The 24,845-nt window shown below is 41.4% G+C and overlaps 1 protein-coding gene across 8 annotated transcripts in view; it reads right to left on the reverse strand.

The window, feature by feature from the left end:
* Positions 1-24,845, reverse strand: part of LOC115150306 (pleckstrin homology domain-containing family A member 6) — a 179,434-nt gene that overhangs the window by 79,975 nt on the left and 74,614 nt on the right. For 6 of the 8 annotated variants that reach the window (XM_029693452.1, XM_029693450.1, XM_029693451.1 and 3 more), the window contains exons 1-2: positions 21,937-21,983; positions 14,228-14,311 (exon numbers count right to left, since the gene is read on the reverse strand). In XM_029693452.1, coding sequence (XP_029549312.1) covers positions 14,228-14,311; positions 21,937-21,968 — 116 coding nt within the window. In that variant the 5' untranslated portion in view covers positions 21,969-21,983. Of the gene's footprint in view, positions 1-14,227; positions 14,312-21,936; positions 21,984-24,845 lie in introns of those variants that run through there. The other 2 variants (XM_029693453.1, XM_029693447.1) reach the window with 1 other exon arrangement.

A 24,845-nucleotide genomic window follows, 5' to 3' on the forward strand; every position in this document is an offset into this window, starting at 1 on the left:
ACAGCCAACATTAATAACACATGCAAACACTATATATTGTCTACTATCTTTATGTCTCTATCTCTGAGAACACCTGCTTGACACCTGCTATCTCAGAGAACCCCACATGCCCAAATAGGCCTGTGGGGTTGATGGCATCCTAAATTAAATGATAACATACACCACAAATTCCAATTGGCTATACTTAATCTCTTTAACATCATCCTCAGCTCTGGCATATTCCCCAATATTTGGAACCAAGGACTGATCACCCCAATCCACAAAAGTGGAGACTAATTTGGCCCTAAAACTACCATGGGATATGCATCACTAGCAACCTTGGAAACATCCTCTGCATTAACAGCAGACTCGTACATTTCCTCAGCGAAAACAATGTACTGAGCAAATGTTAAAATGTTTTTTTAATCAAATTACTGTACGACAGACCACATATACGACAGACCAGCGATCATAGTCTGCTGCTGGAAAAACGTATGTGTTTTAGCTTTACACCCCCTGCTATAATGTGGAGAAAGAGTTACTTGTCTAACAGAACACCCAGGGTGTTATTTAACCTGTTGGGGATAGGAAGCAGTATTTGCACGGCCGGATAAAAAACGTACCCAATTTAATCTGGTTACTACTCCTGCCCAGTAACTAGAATATGCATATAATTATTGCCTTTGAATAGAAAACACCCTAAAGTTTCTAAAACTGTTTGAATGGTGTCTGTGAGTATAACAGAACTCATATGGCAGGCAAAAACCTGAGACGATTCCTTACAGGAAGTGGCCTGTCTGACCATTCCTTGAGCTTCTTGACTCTGTTTATTGAAGACTGAGGATCTTTGCTGTAACGTGACACTTCCTACGGCTCCCATAGGCTCTCAGAAGGCGGGAAAAAGCTGAATGATGTAATTCCAGCCCCAGGCTGAAACACATTAGCACTTTTGGCAAGTGCTCTATCAGAGGACAATGGGCTGAGGCGCGTGCACGAGTCGACCCCATGCTTTTATTTTCTTTCGTCTTATAACCTAAACACAGATTCCCGGTCGGAATATTATCGCTTTTTTACGAGAAAAATTGCATAAAAATTGATTTTAAACAGCGATTGACATGCTTCGAAGTACGGTAATGGAATATTTAGAATTTTTTTGTCACGAAATGCGTCGTGCTCGTCACCCTTCTTTACCATTCGGATAGTGTCTTGAACGCACGAACAAAACAGAGGATATTTGGATATAACTCTGGATTGTTTGGGACCAAACCAACATTTGTTATTGAAGTAGAAGTCCTGGGAGTGCATTCTGACGAAGAACACCAAAGGTAATACCATTTTTCTTATAGTAAATCTGACTTTGGTGAGTGCTAAACTTGCTGGGTGTCTAAATAGCTAGCCCTGTGATGGCCGGGCTATCTACTCAGAATATTGCAAAATGTGCTTTCACCGAAAAGCTATTTTAAAATCGGACATATCGAGTGCATAGAGGAGTTCTGTATCTATAATTCTTAAAATAATTGTTATGCTTTTTGTGAACATTTATCGTGAGTAATTTAGTAATTCATTTTTTGTAAATTCACTGGAAGTTTGCGGGGGGTATGCTAGTTCTGAACGTCACATGCTAATGTAAAAAGCTGGTTTTTGATATAAATATGAACTTGATTGAACAAAACATGCATGCATTGTATAACATAATGCCCTAGGTGTGTCATCTGATGAAGATCATCAAAGGTTAGTGCTGCATTTAGCTGTGGTTTGGGTTTTTGTGACATTATATGCTAGCTTGAAAAATGGGTGTCTGATTATTTCTGGCTGGGTACTCTGCTGACATAATCTAATGTTTTGCTTTCGTTGTAAAGCCTTTTTGAAATCGGACAGTGTGGTTAGATTAACGAGAGTCTTGTCTTTAAAATGGTGTAAAATAGTCATATGTTTGAGAAATTGAAATAATAGCATTTCTAAGGTATTTGAATAACGCGCCACAGGATTCCACTGGCTGTTACGTAGGTGGGACGATTTCGTCCCGTCGACCCTAGAGAGGTTAATGGAAGTCTCTCAAACATAATCCAGTTAGAATCAAGAATTCCCCAGGGTAGCTGTTTAAGCCCCTTGCTTTAAATTTTTTTTACTAACGACATGCCACTGAATTAGAGTAAAGCCAGAGTGTCTATGCATGCGGATGACTCGATACTATACACGTCAGCTACTACAGCGACTGAAATGGTCATGGTCAAAAACATATTGATATTTTTTTTACCTTTATTTAACTAGGAAAGTCAGTTAAGAACAAATTCTTATTTTCATTGATGGCCTAGGAACAGTGGGTTAACTGCCTTGTTCAGGGGAAGAACAACAGATTTGTACCTTGTCAGCGCAGGGATTTGATTTTGCAACCTTCTGGTTACTAGTCCAACGCTCTAACCACTAGGCTACCTGCCTCCCCATTGATGCAGTAATAACTAAGATGGGGAGATGTCTGTCCATAATAAAGTGATGCTCTGCCTTCTTAACAAAACTATCAACAAGGCAGGTCCTACAGGCCCTAGTTTTGTCGCACCTTGACTACAAAAAAGGACTTAAGAAAATTGCAATTGGCTCAGAACAGGGCAGCATGGCTGGCCCTTGGAGGTACACAGAGAGCTAATATAAATAACATGCATGTCAATCTCACCTGGCTCAAAGTGGAGGAGAGATTGACTTCATCACTACTTTTATTTATGAGAGGTATTGACATGCTGAATGCACTGAGTTGTCTGTCTAAACTTCTGGCACACAGCTCGGACACCCATGCGTACCCCACAAGACATGCCACAAGAGGTATCTTCACAGTCCCCAAGTCCAGAACAGACTATGGGAGGCACACAGTACTACATAGAACCATGATTACAAGGAACTCTATTCCAAATCAAGTAACTGACGCAAGCAGTAAAATTAGATTAAAAAAAACAGATAAAAAAACACCTTATGGAACAGCAGGGACAGTGAAGAAACACAAACATTGGCACAGACACATGCATAAACACACACGATAACATACACACTATACATACACATTGATTTAGTACTGTAGATATGTGGTAGTGGTGGAGTAGGGGCCTGAGGGCACACAGTGTGTTGTGAAATCTGTGAATGTATTGTAATGTTTTAAAATTGTAAAAACTGCCTTAATTTTCTGGACCCCAGGAAGAGTAGCTGCTGCTTTGGCAGGAGCTAATGGGGATCCATAATAAATACAAATTCAAATACAAATTGTCAAACAAATAAATCAAAACAAAGGCAAAGTCTTCTCATGCTTTGTTGATTTCAAAAAATGATCTCCCAACACCACTTTCCATCAATTTGTATAGCAGATCCTCATGCCAAATTGAGTCGAAGTTTTTTTTAAATCAACAAAGCATGAGAAGACTGCCTATGTTTTGGTTTGTTTGTTTGTCAATTAGGGTGTGCAGGGTGAATACGTGGTCTGTCGTACGATAATTTGGTAAAAAGCCAATTTGACATTTGCTCAGTATTGTTTTCACTGAGGAAATGTATGAGTCTGCTGTTAATGATAACGCAGAGGATTTTCCCAAGGTTGCTGTTGACAAATATCCCACAGTAGTTATTGGGGTCAAATTTGTCTCCACTTTTGTTTAATCTTTATTTCACTAGGCAAGTCAGTTAAGAACAAAATCTTATTTTCAATGACAGCCTAGGAACAGTGGGTTAACTGCCTTGTTCTGGGGCAGAATGATAGATTTGTTTTTCCTTGTCAGCTTGGGGATTTGATCTTGCAACCTTTCAGTTACTGGTCCCAAGCTCTAACCACTAGGCTACCTGCCACAATTTGTAGATTGGGGTGATCAGTCCTTGGTTCCAAATATTGGGGAAGATGCCAGAGCGAAGGATGATGTTAAAGTTTTAGTATAGCCAATTGGAATTTGTTGTCTGTATGTTTGATCATTTCATTGAGGATATCATCAACACCACACGCCTTTTTTGGGATGGAGGGTTTTTATTATGTCCTGTAGCTCATTCAAGGTAATTGGAGAATCCAGTGGGTTATGGTAGTCTTTAATAGTTGATTCTAATATTTGTTTTTGATCATGTATATGTTTTTGCTGTTTGTTCTTTATTATAGAGCCAAAAAGATTGGAGAAGTGGTTTACCCATACATCTCCATTTTGGATAGATAATTCTTTGTGTTGTTTGTTTAGTGTTCTCCAATGTTCCAAGTGGTTAGAGTCTATCGATTCTTAAATTACATTGAGCTTATTTCTGACCTGCTGTTCCTTATTTTTCCCTAATGTATTTCTGTACTGTTTTAGTGATTCACCATAGTGAAGACGTAGACTCTGGTTTTCCAGGTCTCTATGCTTTTGGTTGGACAGGGTTCTCAATTTCTTTCTTAGATTTTTGCATTCTTCATCACACAATTTGTCATTGTTGTTCATTTTCTTTGGTTTTCTATTTGAGATTTTTAGATTTGATATGGAAGCTGAGAGGTCAAATATACTGTTAAGATTTCCTACTGCCAAGTTTACACCTTCACTATTACAGTGGAACGTTTTGCCCAGGAAGTTGTCTAAAGGGGATTGAATTTGTTGTTGCCTAATTGTTTTTTGGTAGGTTTCCAAACTACATTCCTTCCATCTATAGCATTTCTTAATATTACTCAGTTCCTTTGGCTTTGATGTCTCATGATTGAGTATTGCTCTGTTCAAGTAGACTGTGATTTTGCTGTGGTCTGATAAGGGTGTCAGTGGGCTGATTGTGAACGCTCTGAGAGACTCTGGGTTGAGGTCAGTGATAAAGTAGTCTACAGTACTACTGCCAAGAGATGAGCTATAGGTGTACCTTCTATAGGAGTCCCCTCGAAGCCTACCATTGACTATGTACATACCCAGCGTGCGACAGAGCTGCAGAAGTTGTGACCCGTTTTTGTTGGTTATGTTGTCATAGTTGTGCCGAGGGGGGCATATGGGGGAAGGAATGCTGTCACCTTCAGGCAGGTGTTTGTCCCCCTGTGTGCTGAGGGTGTCAGGTTCTTGTCCGGTTCTGGCATTTAGGTCACCACAGACTAGTACATGTCCTTGTGCCTGGAAATGATTGATTTCCCCCTCCAGGATGGAGAAGCTGTCTTCATTAAAGTATGGGGATTCTATTGGGGGGATATAGGTAGCACACAGGAGGACATTTCTCTGTGTTAAGATAATTTCCTTTTGAGTTTCTAGCCAAATGTAAAATGTTCCTGTTTTGATTAATTTAATGGAGTGAGGTAGGTCTGCTCTATACCAAATTAGCATACCCCCTGAGTCCCTTCCCTGTTTCACACCTGGTAGTTTGGTGGATGGGACTACCAGCTCTCTTTAACCTAGAGGGAAACCAGTGGGTCCATCTCCTCTATACCACCCACCTGGTAGTGTGGTGGATGGGACTACCAGCTCTCTGTAACCTAGAGGGCAACCAGTGGGTCCGTCTCCTCTATACCAGGTTTCTTGTAGGATGACAATGTCTGTATTTCCAATTTCTTTGATGAAGTCCAGGTTCCTGCTCTTTAGGCCAAAGGCAGATGACCTCAGGCCTTGGATATTCCAGGATGAGATAGTGAAGGCTTTGTGTTCCATAAAGTGTCCAATTTTGTTGGTCGTGTGGTTTGTCCTCAGGCCAGTAAGTGTGAGCAGAGCCTGCTGAGTACATGCCATTGGCTTGGGCTAGTGTAATATTGGGGGTTGGGCCTGTTTACCCGCTCACGGCCTGGGCATATGTGTGACTTCAATGTTGAGGCCCTCTTTGCGGGGGTGAGGTGCGTGGGGTGGGCAGGAGGGGCATAGGTCTGATCTGAGGGGGCCTAAATGGGGTGTGGGCATGATTGACTTGGGGGGGTGTTGATTGGTTGGGGTGGGAGTGTGTATGTGGCTTTTGGTGTTGTGTTCTGGATGTAGGTCCTTTCGGCGTGGGTCCTCTATGTGTAGGTCCGGGGGGGGGGTCTCTCTCTCTCTCTCTCTCTCTCTCTCTCTCAAATACGCCCACACACATGATGCAGACACAAACAAACTGGAAGCTCTGATGCACAGAAAAAGACACAAATATGACAACTTAATAAAGGTCATCAGGTGATGTCCTGACTACATGTCCAACCTGACCCTTTAAACTATGGCCAAGTAATCATCCCTAGAACTTTCAGTTTAATAATTTAACCCTTTTCCTTCCACTGCATCACTTCCTCAGCTTTTTGCTGTAAAAGAGTGTTCTTCAAATCTGCCTGATCCCGCCAGCTTACATTAAAAGCTATCCATGCAGCATTTAATGTAAGCTTGCAGGATCAGGCGGCTTTGCGAAGCTAGTTCTTCATCAACTCCCCTAGTAAACTGAAGGTAAATACTAAATACTAAATATCCCCAATGTAAGAGTTCGCCCCTGTGTTTTATATTGACGCTTTGAATAACTTATAGTAAAACACAGCCTCTTCGCAGGTAACATCATATATTATTAATGTCCAATGCATCATCAGCTCGATTCAGTATTGATCGTGGTGGGGAACACACAATGAAGGGGGTGGGAGTATTGTCTTAACACCACTGGGGGCATTTATCTAGCAGTCAGGGATGTGGAATTACTGGTATAACTGTTATACGTTATATTACATTACGGGTGGGGTATCAATGTCATAGTCCTCGGTGCCTAAGCCCAGGTGTGAGTTAGCAGACCCCAGTACTCTGCAAATGAGCAGATTGCTGATTCCCGTCAGCTCAAGTGCTTTCCTGTAACAATAGCATCGTGCATTCCCCTGATAGTGACAGGGGTGATCAAAGTGACTCTGTGAAACCTGCTACTCTATTCCATCTCTGTCCCCTCTCACACAAACGGTGTCTCCCTGTCACATATCGCAGCCCATTTGTCTGTGTGCGTGACACCATCATGTTTGTCTCAACTGTTCTTTTATCTGGTGTTAGGTTGGCTGCACAGCTGAGTGAATGGGATGTTTCATTTATTATCTCAATACAGCAACACTTTGAAGGGAACTGCAGAGATTTTTCACAAGTTTTCTGCAATATTTCTGCATTGCTGGTGATGCAGACCACAAGTAAAGGTTACATGGGCATTAGGGTTCAAGTTTGAAGTAACTCCCTGCGGGTAAGTCTCTACAGCAGGGATCAATAACTAGATTCAGCCGCAGGCCAATTTTTTTCTTGAGCGGATGGTCAAGGGGCCAGAACGTAATTACAAATAATTTGTAGACTGCAAATTGAAGCTCAAACAAATATATTATTTGACTAAAACATAATCATTTTAAACATTGCCTACATTTGTATACGATCACATAAATCTCTCTATAATGCGTGGGAATTATCTCCAAATTAAAGTCACTTGGAGATAATTTGCTGGTGATTTTACAGTCCCCCAAAAATAAAAATAAAATATGTATTTATTTTTGCTCAGAAAACTTGGGGGGCCAAAATCACACATGAGCCAAATTTGGCCCACAGGTCGCCTGTTGGGAAACCATGGTGTAGAGGTTCACATTAGGTTAAAGTAAGGTTTTACTCAATGTAGTAACTGTACACGGTATGTGTAGGTTTTAAAGTTGTGTTGTTATATGGTCACGATTAGGTTGCAACAGGATACTGTACTGTCTACAGTCGGTTTGTTGTTTACATTAAAACGTTTTCATTAAATCGATTTTAATCCGAACTAAAGTTTTGTTACTAAGGATTCCACAACGCGGTCAGCCTTTACGGCTGGGACTGCAAGTTTGTGTTCTTTTTTGTTGTTGCGTGGATTCCGCGAGTGCTAGCTGGCTGTACTACAGCCACCTGTCGTCATCGTGGGAAAGACTCATTGTTATCTTTTCGTAAAACAACTGGTTCCAGTATAGAGCCAATCTGTATACCAAGCAGATCCTGAGGGAAATCGATGACTACCAACAGCTTTACGCTATGGAGGAACAACATACATGGAAAGATCCGACCACTTCACAAAATAACTGAAACCTGACAAAAAAAAGAAAAACAGATTAATCTACAGACACGGACGATTTACTTACCATTGAGGTAGAGGCTAGTGCTCTGGCTGGAATCCATGCAACAATCAAAAAGTTGTTTGAGGAGGTAGCAGGGCTGGGGAGTTTGGAGTTCAGCCAGAGTGAAATTCTCAAGCTCCAAAGAGAAAACAAGACACTCACAGCCAATGTAAAAATACACGATTCCAACATGGATTGTCTACTCAGGAAAAACAGGGTGATAAAGGAGACGCTACTAGACATACAAAGTCGTAGCATGCGTGAAAATCATTTTTTTTCTGGTATTCCTGAGGACGCATCCAATAATCCAGAGAGGGCGATCAGAGAATTCATAAAATCCGCATTGAAACTTCCTATAGAGACTGTAAACAAGGTGGCTTTCCACCGAGCACACAGACTTGGAGCTCGGAGCGACAAGACCAAGGGTCCTCGAACGATCATCGCAAAATTTGAACACTACCAACAAAAGGAGCTGATCAAAAGCAGGGGAGCTTAAAGGGACCAAATTCGGTCTCAATGACCAATTTCTAAAGGAGATAAACGAATGTCGTAAGAGACTGTATCGGTACAAAGACAACAAAGGATGGATGGTGTGGACAAACTGTTTATAGATGGACAGCTATTCGAAACAGCTCCATAACACCGTGGCTGTACTAAATTCTACAGGGACTTCAGGTTACGAAAAAAAAGAAGGAACTGTTTAAAATATCTGAACATTATGAAGTGGATATGAACACACACGTACTTAACTACATGCTTGCTTTCACATACGGATTTATACATACACACACACACACCTGATCTCGTCAATTGCTATGGAAATGCTGGGATGTGTTTTTCAATTACGTTAAAGGTAATTATGATGCAACTATGATGGTGATACGATATGGATTACAATTATGAATATTAAGGCTATACGCACTACATGTTACACACATAGACACTCAAACATGCAAATTGGCAGAGTTATTATTTATTTAGACATCACACATTATAGTCTTACTCTTATACAGACATCATACACACTCTCATTATATCATATCCAATATCATACACATCAACCTACTCAGATTTGTCACACACATAATTTGTATCAATTTTCTAACATCTGTGGCATTGGCTTACAGGCAAACAGGCAAAGCAATAAAAAAAATATTGCTAGAACCTATTTCTTGAATTCTAAATATCAGACATTTGAAAGCTCTAGTTTTGACCTTCGTAATACCTCTGATGGCAGTAACTTTACAAGCACTACTTATGGTCAATTTAGACTGAGAATAGTATCTAGTTATGGTAAGGGCTGAAATAAGTATAGCCAGTTATAATTGTAATGGTTTGGCAGATTATAAAAAAAGAAGATCAGTCTTTACATGGCTAAAAGAAAAGGAATATAACATATACTGTTTACAGGAAACTCACTCTACATCCTTAGATGAAGTTGCGTGGAAAAAAGAATGGGGTGGTGAAATAATGTTCTCTCATGGACAAAGGAACTCAAAGGGTGTGATGATATTAATTAACAAACATTTCGATTTGAAGGTGCAAATAATCAGGAATGATTCGCAAGGAAGGTGGATCCTTTTGAAAATGAAAGTGGACGAAAAAGAGATTTGGCTCATTAATCTATATGGTCCAAATCAGGATGATCCACACTTCTTCAAAAACATTTATACAAATGTATTGAACTTACAGGCAACAAATGATCTCATCATTATGTTAGGAGACTATAACACAGTGTTAAGTACCTCAATGGACCATAAAGGTAATAACTCTACAAACTATCATCACCATGCCCTTAAGGAAATCACAAATATTATGGACACATTAGAAATAGTGGATATCTGGAGACTAAAAAACCCAGACCTAGTGAGATATACATGGAGGAGACTTAATCAAGCTAGTCATCTTGACTACTTCCCTGTCTCTTTCTCTCTTGCATCAAAGGTCAAAAAAGTTTTAATAGGAGACAGAATGCGATTGGATCATCATCTAATTGGCATTCACACAACTCTTATAAATTTCCACGTGGACAGGGATATTGGAAATTTAATCAAAGTTTACTGGAGGACAATTTATTTTTAACTAAGACAAAATAATTTATAACTGAATTTTTCCAGTATAATTTAAGTTCAGCAAATCCCCTTATTGTTTGGGATACCTTTAAATTTACCTTCAATTCAATATACATCAATAATAAAAAAGCAGTTTCTGGCTAATGAAACAAGACTATCAAGGGAAATCCATGAACTAATAGTACAGGTAGATAGCAATAAAAATGATACTACAGAGATACAAAATAAGTTAGAGGAAAAACAAAAAGAAGTTGAGCAACTTATTCAAGAACGATCTAATGTAATCTATTACAAAAATAAAGCAAACTGTATGGAATATTGAGAAAAATGTACAAAATTCTCCCTGAATCTCCATTACAGGAACGCTAACAAAAGAATTTGCAGAAACTCGTTATTGAAGACAGAGTCATCTATGATTCTCCGAATGATATTTTAAAAGAGGAAGCTAATTATTTTAGGCAGATGTTCTCTTTTCCGTCTCATCCTCTCCCACTGAATGAAGATTACGGTAAGGAATTCTTTCCAAATAATATAAAAAATTGAAAATTAACTAATGTACAGAAAGATCAGTGCGAAGGCCAAATTACAGAGGAATAACTTTTTGAGGTTATTAAATCCTTTCAGTCTCGAAAAACCCCAGGGCTATTTTTTGATATACTAAAAGCTCCATTGTTAGATTGTTTTAACTACTCCTATAGAAATGGTAGTCTGTCAGGTACTCAGCAAGAAGGTCTGATTTCTCTATTATTAAAACAAGACCCAGATGGCAAATATAAAGACCCGGTCTATCTAAAAAACTGGAGGCCCCTTACACTTCAATGCTGTGATGCAAAAATACTAGCAAAATAAATAGCACTCAGAATTAAAAGGGTTTTACCAGGTATTGTTCATCCTGATCAGACAGGTTTTTTACATGGATGATACATTGGAGATAATATACCACAACTACTAGAAATAATAGAAAATCATGAAACATATAAGAAGACAGGAATGGTATTTATAGTGGTTTTGAAAAGGCATTTGATAAAGTAAGATTGGATTTTATTTATAAATGCCTGGATTTTTTCAATTTCGGTAATTCTCTTATAAAATGGGTAAAAACAATGTATAGCTACCCCAGGTGTAAAATAAAGTAAATAATGGCTACTTCTCAGAGAGTTATGAACTGTCAAGAGGAGTTAAACAAGGATGTCCGCTGTCACCATATCTATTCGTTATGGCCATCGAAATGCTAACTATTAAAATCAGAACCATTAACAACATTAGAGGATTAGAAATCCAAGGCTTAAAAACAAAGGTGTCCATGTACGCTGATGACTCACGTTTTATGTTAAGTCCGCAAGCTAGATCCCTGCAATGTCTCATTAAAGATCTAGATAACTTTTCTGTACTCTCTGGACTAAAACCTAATTATGAGTGTACAATATTACGTATTGGCTCCTTAAAAAATACAACTTTTACATTACCTTGCAGCTTACCTATAAAATGGGCTGATGGTGAAGTAGACATACTCGGTATTCATATCACAAAATATATAAATAAGCTCTCCACAATGAATTTCAATAGAAAACTTGTAAAAATAGACAAGATCCTGCAACCATGGAGAGGTAAATACCTGTCAATTTTATGAAAAATTGCCCTGATTAACTCCTTAGTCATATCTCAGTTTACTCACTTACTTATGGCACTGCCTACTCCTGATGATTCGTTTTTCAAATCATATGAGCAAAATATATTTTGCTTTATCTGGGACGCTAAACCAGACAAAATAAAATGAGCCTATCTATATAATGAATATGAATTGGGTGGGTTGAGATTATAAAATATTAAAGCACTAAACCTCTCTATAAAAGCTTCACTCATTCAAAAGTTTTATTTGAACCCTAAATGGTTCTCAAGTAGATTAATAAGAAAAGCAAAATGCATTGTTTAAAAATAGCCTTTTTGCCTTTGTGCAGATTTGTCATGCCCTGGCCATAGAGAGGTTTTTGTTCTCTATTTTGGTTAGGCCAGGGTGTGACTAGGGTGGGCATTCTATGTCCTTTTTTTAATGTTTTGGTATTTCTTTGTTTTGGCCGGGTATGGTTCTCAATCAGGGACAGCTGTCTATCGTTGTCTCTGATTGGGAACCATACTTAGGTAGCCTTTTCCCACAGGGTTGGGGTGGGTAGTTGTTTTCTGTTTGGTGTGTTCACCTGACAGAGCTGTTGCGTTTTGTTCTACTTTGTTCTTTTGTTTCAGTGTTCAAAGTATAATAAACATCATGAACACGTACCACTCTGCGCTTTGGTCTACTCCTTCTTCCACTGACGAGCGTTACAAGATTGCCATGTCTCATTTTCGATTAATTGAAAATGATACTTTTTTCAAAGTATCTGTCTTTTTCAAACAAGTATTGCAGAGCTGGCTACAATTTCAATTTTATCCCCCTGAAAAGATAGAACAAATATTACAACAAATATTATGGCTGAACTCAAATGTGCTGGTTGATAAAATACCTGTATTTATGGGAAAGATGTTTGAAAAGGGTGTTTTGTTCTTAAATGAAATTGTAAATTGTAATGGTAGAGTTATGTCCTTCATGGAGTTATCAGAATTGTACGGGAAGGTCTGCTCAATCCAAGAGTGCAACCAATTGATTACGGCATTGCCCCAAAAATGGAGGAGGCGGATGGCAGCGGGAGGAGGTAGGAAACTGGTCTGTCTGCTCAATATAAAGGATCAAAACTGGTGGAGGAATAAAAATAGCATAAATAGGAAAGTATACCAGTTTCATTTGAGGACCAGGATGTTGACAACTGTGCCATACAGATTGCAAAATAGTTGGGAAGAGATTTTTGATGTACCGATTCCATGGTACAGGGTGTATGAGTTGATATATAAAACAACGCAAGATTCAAGACTCCGTGCTTTTCAGTTAAAGTTATTATATAGAATTCTTGCCACCAGCAAAATGTTGAGTATTTGGGGCATAAAATCACCGAAGCTCTGCAGATTTTGTTGTGAGGATACAGAATCAATAGACCATTTATTCTGGTATTGCCCTCAGGTAGCCTGTTTCTGGTCTCAGGTTCAGGAATGGCTGAAAATGCATAGCATTGATCTAAAATTGACCCCAGCAGAGATAGATGGGATGGGCTGAGGGAAGCTGAGGGTTGGTATGTGGAATTGGAGACAAGTGGGAGTGGAGTTGCTGTGTGAGAGAGAGAATGTTGGTCAAAAGATAAAGGGGAAAAAAAGTAAAAATAAAACATAATAAAAGTACATTTGAATGACACTAAGTGGCAGTGTTTTTACAACTAATGCCGGTTTGCCTGAGGCTGATGCCGTGCAGGTGTTTGTACACATGCATATACACACACTCTCATTCAAATAAACACATACAAGAACACACACATACATGTAATAGCGCCAGACATGCACACAAACATATAAAGTAGGCATTGCTGTTATGATTTCAGTTGTCCTTGATGTCCTTTGTTTTAAATGTATTATTTTGTTTAAAAAAATTGCATTGTTGTTTGCTGTTTTCTTCTGTCTTTTCCTTTTTTCTCTTTAGTTCATTCTCTTGGTTGTTGGGGGTGGGGAATGGAATTAATTGTTTGTTTTTTTCCTGGGGGGGGGACTGTGGGATGGGTCTTGAATGGTTGAGAGACAGCTATTGGGGAACTGTGGGGGATATTGAAGGGTTCGGGCTTCACAAGATTGTGATCATGAAAAAGAAACTATGACATATATTTTATATCACTATCATGCACACGCACCCTCACACATAAGGATGGCTCTGTTGAAAGACTGATACATGTTTGATAGTGTCTTGATGCTGTATTGTTTGTCCATCATGTTCTAATACTTTAATGTTACCCCTTTCTTGTGTTTTCTGTAATAAATAATTATTTTTTAAAAAGAGAGAAAAAAAGGTTGTATTAAGGTTGAGGTTGGATTGTAGTCACGTCAGCTGTTTGTGAATCAGTCTGTTTAGGGTTATGTTGGTTAAGATTATGGTTATAACTGGTTTGTACTCATGTCAGGCATGTGTTTATTGGTCGAGGTTAGGTTGGGGTTAGGTTGTATCAAAGTTAGATTAATCTTGCACTTACGTTAGGTGTGTCTTTATTGTTCAAGGTTAGGTTACGGTAAGGTTGTATCAAAGTCAGATTAATGTTGTACTCACGTTATGTATGTGTGAATGGTTCCAGTCTCCTCCAGCTGGATCTGGCTCACTGGCTGTCCAGCTGGTCCACTCAGGTCATTTTGGCTGGAGACGAGGAGAGGAAGAAAAAGAGAAAAAGAAAGAGAGGTGAATATTGGTGGACCCATGCTGTCAAGCTGTCAGACATGATGAGAGCAGCTGATCGATAGCTTATCAATCATGTTGATTCCTGACGTCACAGCAACCCTGAACTGTTTCATTATACAACAGCAGCAGAGTATGGCGAGTGGTCAGCATGATATAGTGATTTTTTTATTTAACCTTTATTTAACTAGGCAAGTCAGTTAAGTCAGTTAAGAACAAATTCTTATTTACAATGACAGCCTACCCCGGCCAAATCCTAACCTGGACGACGCTGTGACAATTGTATGCCGCCCTCCATCAATATGATGGGCAAGACACAACAATATGAGTTCTCGTTCAGCTCCTCTTTCCATCGGACTCAGTAGGAGGGTCTATATAGTGTGGTCTAGTGTGGTCTAGTGTAGTGTGGTCTAGTGTGGCCTAATGTGGTGTGGTCTAGTGTGGTGTGGTCTAGTGTGGTGTGGTCTAGTGTGGTGTGGTCTAGTGTGGTCTAGTGTGGTGTGGTCTAGTGTGGTCTAGTGTGGTGTGGTCTAGTGTGGTCTAGTGTGGTGTGGTCTAGTGTGGTGTGGTCTAGTGTGGTCTAGTGTGGTCTAGTGTGGTCTAGTGTGGTGTGGTCTAGTGTGGTCTAGTCTAGTGTGGTGTGGTCTAGTGTGGTCTAATGTGGTGTGGTCTAGTGTGGTCTAGTCTAGTGTGGTGTGGTCTAGTGTGGTCTAATGTGGTGTGGTCTAGTGTGGTCTAGTGTGGTCTGGTGAGGTGTGGTCTTGTGTGGTCTAGTGTCATTTAGTGTGGTCTAGTGTGGTCTAGTGTGGTCTAGTGTGGTCTAGTGTGGTGTGGTCTAGTGTCATTTAGTGTGGTCTAGTGTGGTCTAGTGTGGTCTAATGTGGTGTGGTCTAGTGTGGTCTAGTGTGGTGTGGTCTAGTGTGGTGTGGTCTAGTGTGGTCTAGTGTGGTGTGGTCTAGTGTGGTCTAGTGTGGTGTGGTCTAGTGTGGTCTAGTGTGGTGTGGTCTAGTGTGGTGTGGTCTAGTGTGGTGTGGTCTAGTGTGGTCTAGTGTGGTGTGGTCTAGTGTGGTCTAGTGTGGTGTGGTCTAGTGTGGTCTAGTGTGGTGTGGTCTAGTGTGGTCTAGTGTGGTGTGGTCTAGTGTGGTCTAGTCTAGTGTGGTGTGGTCTAGTGTGGTCTAATGTGGTGTGGTCTAGTGTGGTCTAGTCTAGTGTGGTGTGGTCTAGTGTGGTCTAATGTGGTGTGGTCTAGTGTGGTCTAGTCTAGTGTGGTGTGGTCTAGTGTGGTCTAATGTGGTGTGGTCTAGTGTGGTCTAGTGTGGTCTAGTGAGGTGTGGTCTTGTGTGGTCTAGTGTCATTTAGTGTGGTCTAGTGTGGTGTGGTCTAGTGTGGTGTGGTCTAGTGTGGTCTAGTGTCATTTAGTGTGGTCTAGTGTGGTCTAGTGTGGTCTAATGTGGTGTGGTCTAGTGTGGTGTGGTCTAGTGTGGTCTAGTGTCATTTAGTGTGGTCTAGTGTGGTCTAATGTGGTCTAGTATGGTGTGGATATGTTTCTGTGATCTGCTATTGATTTTACAACCGGTGTGTGTGTGTGTGTGTGTGTGTGTGTGCGTGCGTGTGTACGTGCGTGTGTACGTGCGTGCGTGCACGTCTCTTATTTCTGCTGTACAGTGTAATCTAACCAGTGGTAAATATCCAATGTTTTATAGGTAGAGCAGTGCAGTGTGGTACCCTGCCTCCCTTTGTGGGTCTGACACCCCAGAAATTCTCCTCACCAGAGATATAATGAACTCTATTCAATATTTAATCTGATCAACCAGGCTACTTCTACTGTGGACTTGATTCAATACAAACACAACCTGGCTCAGTCACATGAACACAAACCAGAGGAGGCTGGAGGGCATACTGTAGATATACTGTAGAACAGGCTTATCGTAATGCTGGACTGGAATGGTATCAAACCATTATTACACCATTCCATTACAGTTTTTTCCAACTGCTTACACACAAAATCTTTTCATGTCACACGATTTTTGAAACCTCTCACTCAAAGTGCAAAACTACACACCAAATATCCAAAACCATAAGCTCAGTTGTCAATTGCATAAAACACTTTTTTCAAAACATTACACACAATTCTCTACCTAGAACACAAAAATCTAACAGGAAGTGACTTGCTTTCCTTTTCCAAACACAACCAATCAAAATGCTACTTATTCACCAGGTCACACACACACTCCTAACATGTGCAAACACTAATTGCTTAACTGATCACTAACCAATCACTGCTTTACTGTAGTATAGGCCTATAAATAGGTCAAAGGTCAGATTACCTGTTTTGAACAATGTATGCCAACAATGGACAGAGAGCAAGAGGAGTAGGAGGGAGAGGCAGGGGACAACAACAAGGACAAATTCAAAGACGAAGAGGAGGAGGAGTAGGAGGAAGAGGAAGAAGAGGACGAGGGCAAAGAAGAGAAGGAAGAAGAGCCATCTCTGATGAGATTAGGGCAACACTTGTTGATCATGTGATCAACCACGGTTTGACCATGAGAGAGGCTGGACTGAGAGTCCAGCCCAACTTGAGTCGATTTACAGTGGCGTCCATAATTCGAACCTTCAGAAATGAGAACAGGTATGCAACTATCTAATGACTATTTTAGCATTACAGTAATGTACTGTAAAATACGTATGACTGCATAGTTTTGCATAAACATTTGTAACTCTAAGCCATCCATTTACTGAACTGCATTGAATGAATGAGGTTGGTTATCATGCTGTACTACATTTTTTTGTACATTGTTTACAGTTCCTATGCTGAACACATACTGTGTTTGAATTCTGTACAGAGTGGAAAGGCAAAGACATCATGGAGGACGAGGACGCTTGTTTACAGATGTACAAGAGACTGCAATTATAAATATGGTTTTGGCCAACAATGCAATTAGGATTCGAGAGATAAGAGAGCATATCTTGAATAGTGACACCATATTTAACAACATCAATGCTGTAAGCCTGTCGACCATACAACGTATCCTCCAACGGCACCGAGTGACGATGAAACAACTTTACAAGGTGCCATTTGAGAGAAACTCTGACAGAGTCAAGAATATGCGACATGACTTTGTAGAGGTATGTATGCAACACTACTTCCTGTACTTCAGACATACCAAATTTACTAATCTGTATATTATTTTGTCTGTTACAGAGAGTATTGGAGCTGGATGCCCATGTAATTCGCCATGAATTTATTTATGTGGATGAGGTTGGCTTCAACCTCACCAAAACCAGGCACCGCGGAAGAAATGTAATAGGACAGAGGGCAATTACCAATGACCCTGGACAGCGTAGGGGTAATATAACTATGTGTGCTGCCATCACTCAAAACGGGGTCCTCCATCACAATGCCACACTGGGTCCGTACAACACCAGCCATATGCTCACTTTTCTGGATGCAATTTACACAATGCTTGTCCCTGATCCAGATCAGGAGCCTGCTAGATTTGTGGTTTTATGGGACAATGTTAGTTTTCACCGGGCTGTTCTGGTCCAAAACTGGTTTGCCACCCATCCACAATTTGTAGTTTTGTACCTACCCCCATATTCACCTTTTCTAAATCCCATAGAGGAATTCTTCTCAGCCTGGCGCTGGAAAGTTTATGATCGCCAACCCTATGCCTGCATGCCGCTTCTCCAGGCAATGGAGGACGCATGTGGTGACATAGAGGTTGCCTCTGTCCAAGGTTGGATACGCCATGCTAGGAGATACTTCCATCGATGTTTGGCAAGAGAAAACGTATCTTGTGATGTGGACGAAGTATTGTGGCCAGACCCAGCCCGGAGAAGAGATGAAGCGTAGCTTAGCACTGGTGACTGCCCCCCCCCCCTACCAATTCCTGGACTGCCCCCCTGGGACCCCACACACACAATTGTGTTCTTTACTGTATTCTAAGGAATATACTTTTGTTTTACATATGTTTATGGTTTTGTTGTATGCTACTGTATACAACAGTAATATTTGGCCTAATAAATATTTTCTGTTTCTACATTGCATTGGTGTTTACAGTGTAATTGTTACCCCTCTCAGCAGATTACTTTCACTGTAGAACATTGTATCGAAATGTAGATATAAGCCTATGAAAGACCAAAGAGCTTTAGATTTAGAACAACAGTGTTTACATGGTATATCCACAAATGTACTATTATGAAAGCAGTGTTTGCCATTTGATACAAATGCTTCATTCTGACATGTGTTTATGGCATTTTGAATGCAGTGTTACATTTTAAAGGAGATGTGAGGCATTTTGCATTTTGTGTGTGCAGTTTTGGGAATTGTGTGTAGAATTTTGAAAAAAGGAGACCAGTTTTGAAAACGTGTGTAAGCAGTTGGAAAAAACTGTAATTACAATAAGCCTCCTTTGTCTCCGCCCACCAGCCTCCACTGATACAAACAAATGTAAACCCTTACACACCCAGTCATGTACAGTCATGAACATACTTGCATGCATACCTAAACACACACACACACGTCGCACATGCACACATAGACATAACCTGCTCCGCTCACACACATACGGTACACATAGATTGACCCCTATGCTAAACGAACAGCACTTTTGTATGTGAAAGATACCAGTGGATCACTTTTGTGGCTCTATTTTAACAAATCTAATGCAATGGTACATCTAAGCTCTGCTGGTAGTGCTATAGGTCAGGGGGTGTGTCAGGAATATTTTGTATTATTTTCACACACAGAATTATGAGCACAATAGCTGGTGGTGGCGGAAAAGGGCTGGGTTTTGATGAATAATCAAGTTGTAGGTGTGATGATACCTTGGCCACTGGCCACTCACTAGCGAGTTAAGGCATTCCGTGGCTTAAAGGGCAATTCTGCCACTTTTCAACCTCATATTAATGATCTCCAGCACCAAACCAGTGTCTAAATATGTAAAAACAGAGCGTTTCAATTATCTGTGAAAAATGCTTGTCTGTGACATCACAGAGTAGGGTTGAAAGAAGAAAAAGAACTGTCACTTTCGATGATGTCATCAGGTAGATTTTACAAAACATAGAAATGTGCTGTTTTCACATATGTAGACACTGGTATGGTGTTGGAGAGCATGTCAATGAGGTTAAAAAGTGGTAGAATGGCCCTTTAATACTGCATTCCTTTGTCTCAAGTTGTGTCGGTTATTGAAGGACGGTCTTCGCATTGTTATCAACTCCAGTTTGGCTGGGGGCACGGAGTATTCTGCTCCTGGTCAACATTGCTCAATGTGTTTGGAGTGTAAACAGTCAACATTGTTGTAACTGGCTTCAACGAGTATAGGCACATTGCTGTTGAACCAGCTTCCGCTGCATTAGGGTAAGGGTAGCCTACTATGGCTTGATTTGTAATCAAATTAAACTGAAAACAAGCAATTGTTACAGGAAAATAACTGAAATGTTTCTAAATAAGAGTATCTCCGGATTATCTCACCTCACGTTCCATGCTGGGCATATAGTCTACATGGAGGGATTTTACACACATCCACAATAATAACAGGAGCTGGTTAAAACAGTGTAATAGCCTAGACCAGCTTTCGGTTGGTGTTAACTGTCCCCACCAGCGCATACTGAAATTGCCACTTTGGCACACATTCTTAAGGACATTCCTCAGATATTGCCACCCCTCCCACTTTGGCGCAAGGAAACTCATATAAGACAGGTAAATTACCAATCCTGGCGCTACGGTTTGAAAATAGAAGAGTGCCAGCTTTTACAGGTCAAAATTGCAAACTGGCGTGCGTTTGACAATTGCGCTGGCTTAATGCCAAACCAAAAACAGAGCCCTTCATCTCTTAAGTGTATTTATAAATCATACAGGAGTGTGTTCCCCCTAAACTGCCTGCGGAATTCACCTGCTGCTGGTCAGAAAGGAAGGCTGAATGTAGCTACTAGACATGAGGGCTGATCAAGTGAAGGGGCTGCTTAGACTGTTAGGACCTGAGGAAAGGCCTGGAGTCAGAAAGATGTTTATAGGAACACACCCTTCTCACCTAAACATATAGGCTATGGTCCATAATCTGAAAGCTTCTCTCTACTCATCCAAGGCCTGAGGGAAGCCAGCCTACTAGTTTTACAGCCGAAGAGGACACATATTGTAGGCCCAAGGCAAAGAGATAGAACATGGCAAGTCTGTGAGGATAGTTCATAGTACAGCCTCAGGACTGCACCTAGTTAGGCCTGGAGCAGGGCCTGAAGCAGGGCCTTGACCCTTTGACGAGGACAGGAATAATATGGTAGGCATTTGCCGTACACTATACTTAGGCACTGTTCCTGGGCCCAGAGGGTGTGCAGGCTTTTGTTCCAGCCCATCAATACATGTAACACATCCAGCTACTTACTCTTGAGAATTCATTGATTAGCTGCATCAGATGTTTTGGTGCTGGGTTGGAACAAAAGCTTGCAACCCCTGTGGGTGTCCAGAACCAGGTTTGAAGAACACCGCTCTATGTAAAGCAGGGCAGAACACTTCCACCCCCACAGCCTGTCTGCCTCGGTCTCTGGATCTGGCTCTGCCTCTGTCCACTACTGGATGATAGAATGTTAGTGGCATCTGGCCCAGACCCTGCCATGCAGACAATCATGGTATACTCCACACACGCATACACACACACGCATACACACACACGCATACACACACACACACACACACACACACACACACACACACACACACACACACACACACACACACACACACACACACACACACACACAATGATAGGTAGAGAGGACAAGGGCAGCCAGCCAAGAGCACAGTCAGACAGAAGGCATGCACCTCCTGATGTCAAAGGAACACACACCAGAGCACTTCTGCCTGTGTGCAGCTAACCATAACAACCCCCTGACAAACCTACTACAGCCTGCCTAGGCACGGGGACAGGACAAGCTGCTGCTGACGCACGTGTGTGTGTGTGTGTGTGTGTGTGTGTGTGTGTGTGTGTGTGTGTGTGTGTGTGTGTGTGTGTGTGTGTGTGTGTGTGTGTGTGTGTGAGAGACTTGGTCTCAGAGGGTCCTGAGACTGAGCATGCCTGTTCATGCGTAACCTACAAACCTATATAGAGAGAGACCGCATCACTGCCTGCTTCTACATATGGAAAAGCAAATGGCTAAACAGCATACGGTAACATCAGTGTCCTTAATATGACCACAAACTGGACTCCAACATGACTACAAAAACAATGGACTAGTTCCATTGACTGTCCTCTGAGGTAGTCACGTTATAGGGTGAACACATGCTAGCAGTGTTTAGCCATTCCTGATAGGCTACTTACGCTAGTATGAAAATCAAGCCATAGCCCAAACAAACACACACACACACACACATTCCTATACACACATCAGATCTACTGTATCAGTTCCTGCCTCACACAACTTCCCAATAAAAGCCATAAACCAGATATTTGTGCTTTCTCTACAGCAGCACTGCATTGCAGTACTCTCTGACCTCCAGCTTCTGGTTCCCTCTCCCGCCACCATGTTGCCAGGCAGCCCCAGAAGAGACCACTTTCCCCCAGCCTCGGCCACTCCGCTGTCCCCCTACCTACCTAACCCTCCGGTCCGCACGGAACTTCAGCATCCTCCACCGGATCAATCATATAACAGATGAGACAGACAGAGTGAGAGGGATAGAGAGAGGGAGAGAGCGAGAGAGAGAGAGAGAGAAGGGAGCAGCTGGCTAGCTAACCCAGTCCCAGGAAAAAGCCGATTGGTGTTAGATATAGTAATTGCTGTCCTCCTTTCTCTCCTCGAGAATGCATGCTGTAACCACCCTCTCTCTCTCTCTCCTCTCTCTCACACACTCAATTGCTCTCTATCACTGTCACTCTTCTCGCCCCCTCCTCTCTCTCTCATGCTCTCTCTCATGCTTCCTTGCCTAACAGAACTGCAAGGCTCAGATTATTTAGCTGTCTCCCTCTCTCTCTCTCTTTCTCTCCCTCTCATTTTCTCTCTCTCTCTCCATCCCTCTCCCTCTCTTTTGTTTTCTCCCTATGGGAAGGCAGTATAACAGAAACCCATGTGGCCATGCTGTCGGGCCCCAGACTGAGGTCTGAATGATCCCCAGCGTCTGTTGAGGTCTGGCAGGGAGAGTCATGAGCATCATTTCCCAGGGACCAGCATTCCAGCATGGGTGGAGGAGGGGTGGAAGGTGGATTATAGACAAAGGACATATGTTGTATGCCATTCAGGTATAACAGCCAGCACATCAGTACCCCTCCCTCCCTTCCTCACTCTCTTCTCTATCCTTCTCCCTCCATTCTTCATCCTTTTCCTTCCCAGTTCCCTCCCCTCCTCCCCCAGTGTCCATCCCTTCCTCCCCCTCTCCCTCCCTCCCATTGCGAGGGAGGAGAGACGTACCTTCTCAGTCACTCATAGCATCATAATTAGATCCATATTTCACAAGCTCAGCATTAAAACACAGAACGAAGGGCCCGGGCTGGGGTGGCCATATTAAAATGTCACAATGTCACCGTTAGCCATGCAAGACATTTTTAGTTTTAATGTCCAGCATCCGTTTGTAACATCAGTTTATATTCTAGGGTACTAGACACTTGGCCATTTGTAATGTGATATATTGAAGGTGTGCTTCTATGAGGAAGACTCTGTATTACTCCACACACACTTAACCAGAGATAGTGAACCAGAGATAGTGAACCTCAGATAGTGAACCTCAGATAGTGAACCTCAGATAGTGAACCTCAAATAGTTTTACTCTTAAGGATTAGCCCCTTTTTTTAAAAATGTTAGCCTAAAATGACATACCCAAATCTAACTCCCTGTAGCTCAGGACCTGAAGCAAGGATATGCATATTCTTGGTACCATTTGAAAGGAAACACTTTGGAGTTTATGGAAATGTGAAAGGAATGTAGTAGAATGTAACACAATAGATCTGGTAAAAGATAATACAAAGATAAAACAACCTTCTTTTGTATTTTTTTGTACCATCATCTTTGAAATGCAAGAGAAAGGCCATAATGCATTATTCCAGCCCAGGTGCAATTTAGATTTTGGTCACTAGATGGCATCTGTGTATGTGCAACTTTTTAGACTGATCCAATTGTGCACTCTCCTCAAACAATAGCATGATATTCTTTCACTGTAATAGCTACTGTAAATTGGAAAGTGCAGTTAGATTAACAAGAATTTAAGCTTTCTGCCAATATCAGATATGTCTATGTCCTGGGAAAATGTCTTGTTACTTACAACCTCATGTAAATCGCATAAGCCTACTTTAGCTCAACCGTCCCGTGGAATGGACACCGATCCATTAACCTCAGATAGTTAACCTCAGATAGTGAACTTCAAATATTTAATCTCAGATAGTTAACCTCAGATAGTCAAGGTCATATAGTCAAGGTCATATAGTCAACGTCAGATAGTCAACCTCAGTTAGTCAACCTCAGTTAGTCAACCTCAGATAGTCAACGTCAGATAGTCAACCTCAGTTAGTCAACCTCAGTTAGTCAACCTCAGTTAGTCAACCTCAGTTAGTCAACCTCAGTTAGTCAACCTCAGATAGTCAACCTCAGATAGTCAACCTCAGATAGTCAACCTCAGATAGTCAACCTCAGATGGTCAACTTCAGATAGTCAACGTCAGATAGTCAACCTCAGATAGTCAACCTCAGATAGTCAACTTCAGATAGTCAACTTCAGATAGTGAACCTCAGATAGTCAACCTCAGTTTGTCAACCTCAGATAGTCAACTTCAGATACGTGCGTACGTGCGTGCGTGCGTGTGTGCGTGTGTGCGTGTGTGTATGTGTGTGCGTGATGTAGTAGATGAAACAAGAGATGTATTGGAGAAAGCCAGGCTGAGATGCATAGTCTACTCTTCTTTTAATGTGACGTATTTTTCCATATAAATCACAGTGGAAGTAATGATGAAAAGTATTCCTTGCACATGGAAAATACGGTTTTACACATAGCAATTTATGCTAATCATTATGACACATATATGGCCCATAGGGAATCAAATCAGAAACCTTAGTGTTACCAACACCATGCATCCAACCATCAGGACTAGGTATAGTGGCAAGGCTGGGAGGGGGAAGGGATTATGTGTGTGCTATATATGGGATGATGTATCTCTCTCTCTCTGCATGAGGCTATGGTTTTACTCTAAAGGAATGCTCCTGAAACGTAAGTGTCAGTTGTTCTTCTATCATGGGAGGGCCAGCCAGAGGGTCAGTGTGTTAACAGCAGCCAGCCAGAGGGTCAGTGTGTTAACAGCAGCCAGCCAGAGGGTCAGTGTTTTAACAGCAGCCAGCCAGAGGGTCAGTTTGTTAACAGCTGCCAGCCAGAGGGTCAGTGTGATAACAGCTGCCAACCAGAGGGTCAGTGTATTAACAGCAGCCAGCCAGAGGGTCAGTGTGTTAACAGCAGCCAGCCAGAGGGTCAGTGTGTTAACAGCAGCCAGCCAGAGGGTCAGTGTTTTAACAGCAGCCAGCCAGAG

The sequence above is a fragment of the Salmo trutta genome, chromosome 16 (genome assembly GCF_901001165.1).
Source record: "Salmo trutta chromosome 16, fSalTru1.1, whole genome shotgun sequence".
NCBI classification, from domain to species: Eukaryota; Metazoa; Chordata; class Actinopteri; order Salmoniformes; family Salmonidae; genus Salmo; species Salmo trutta.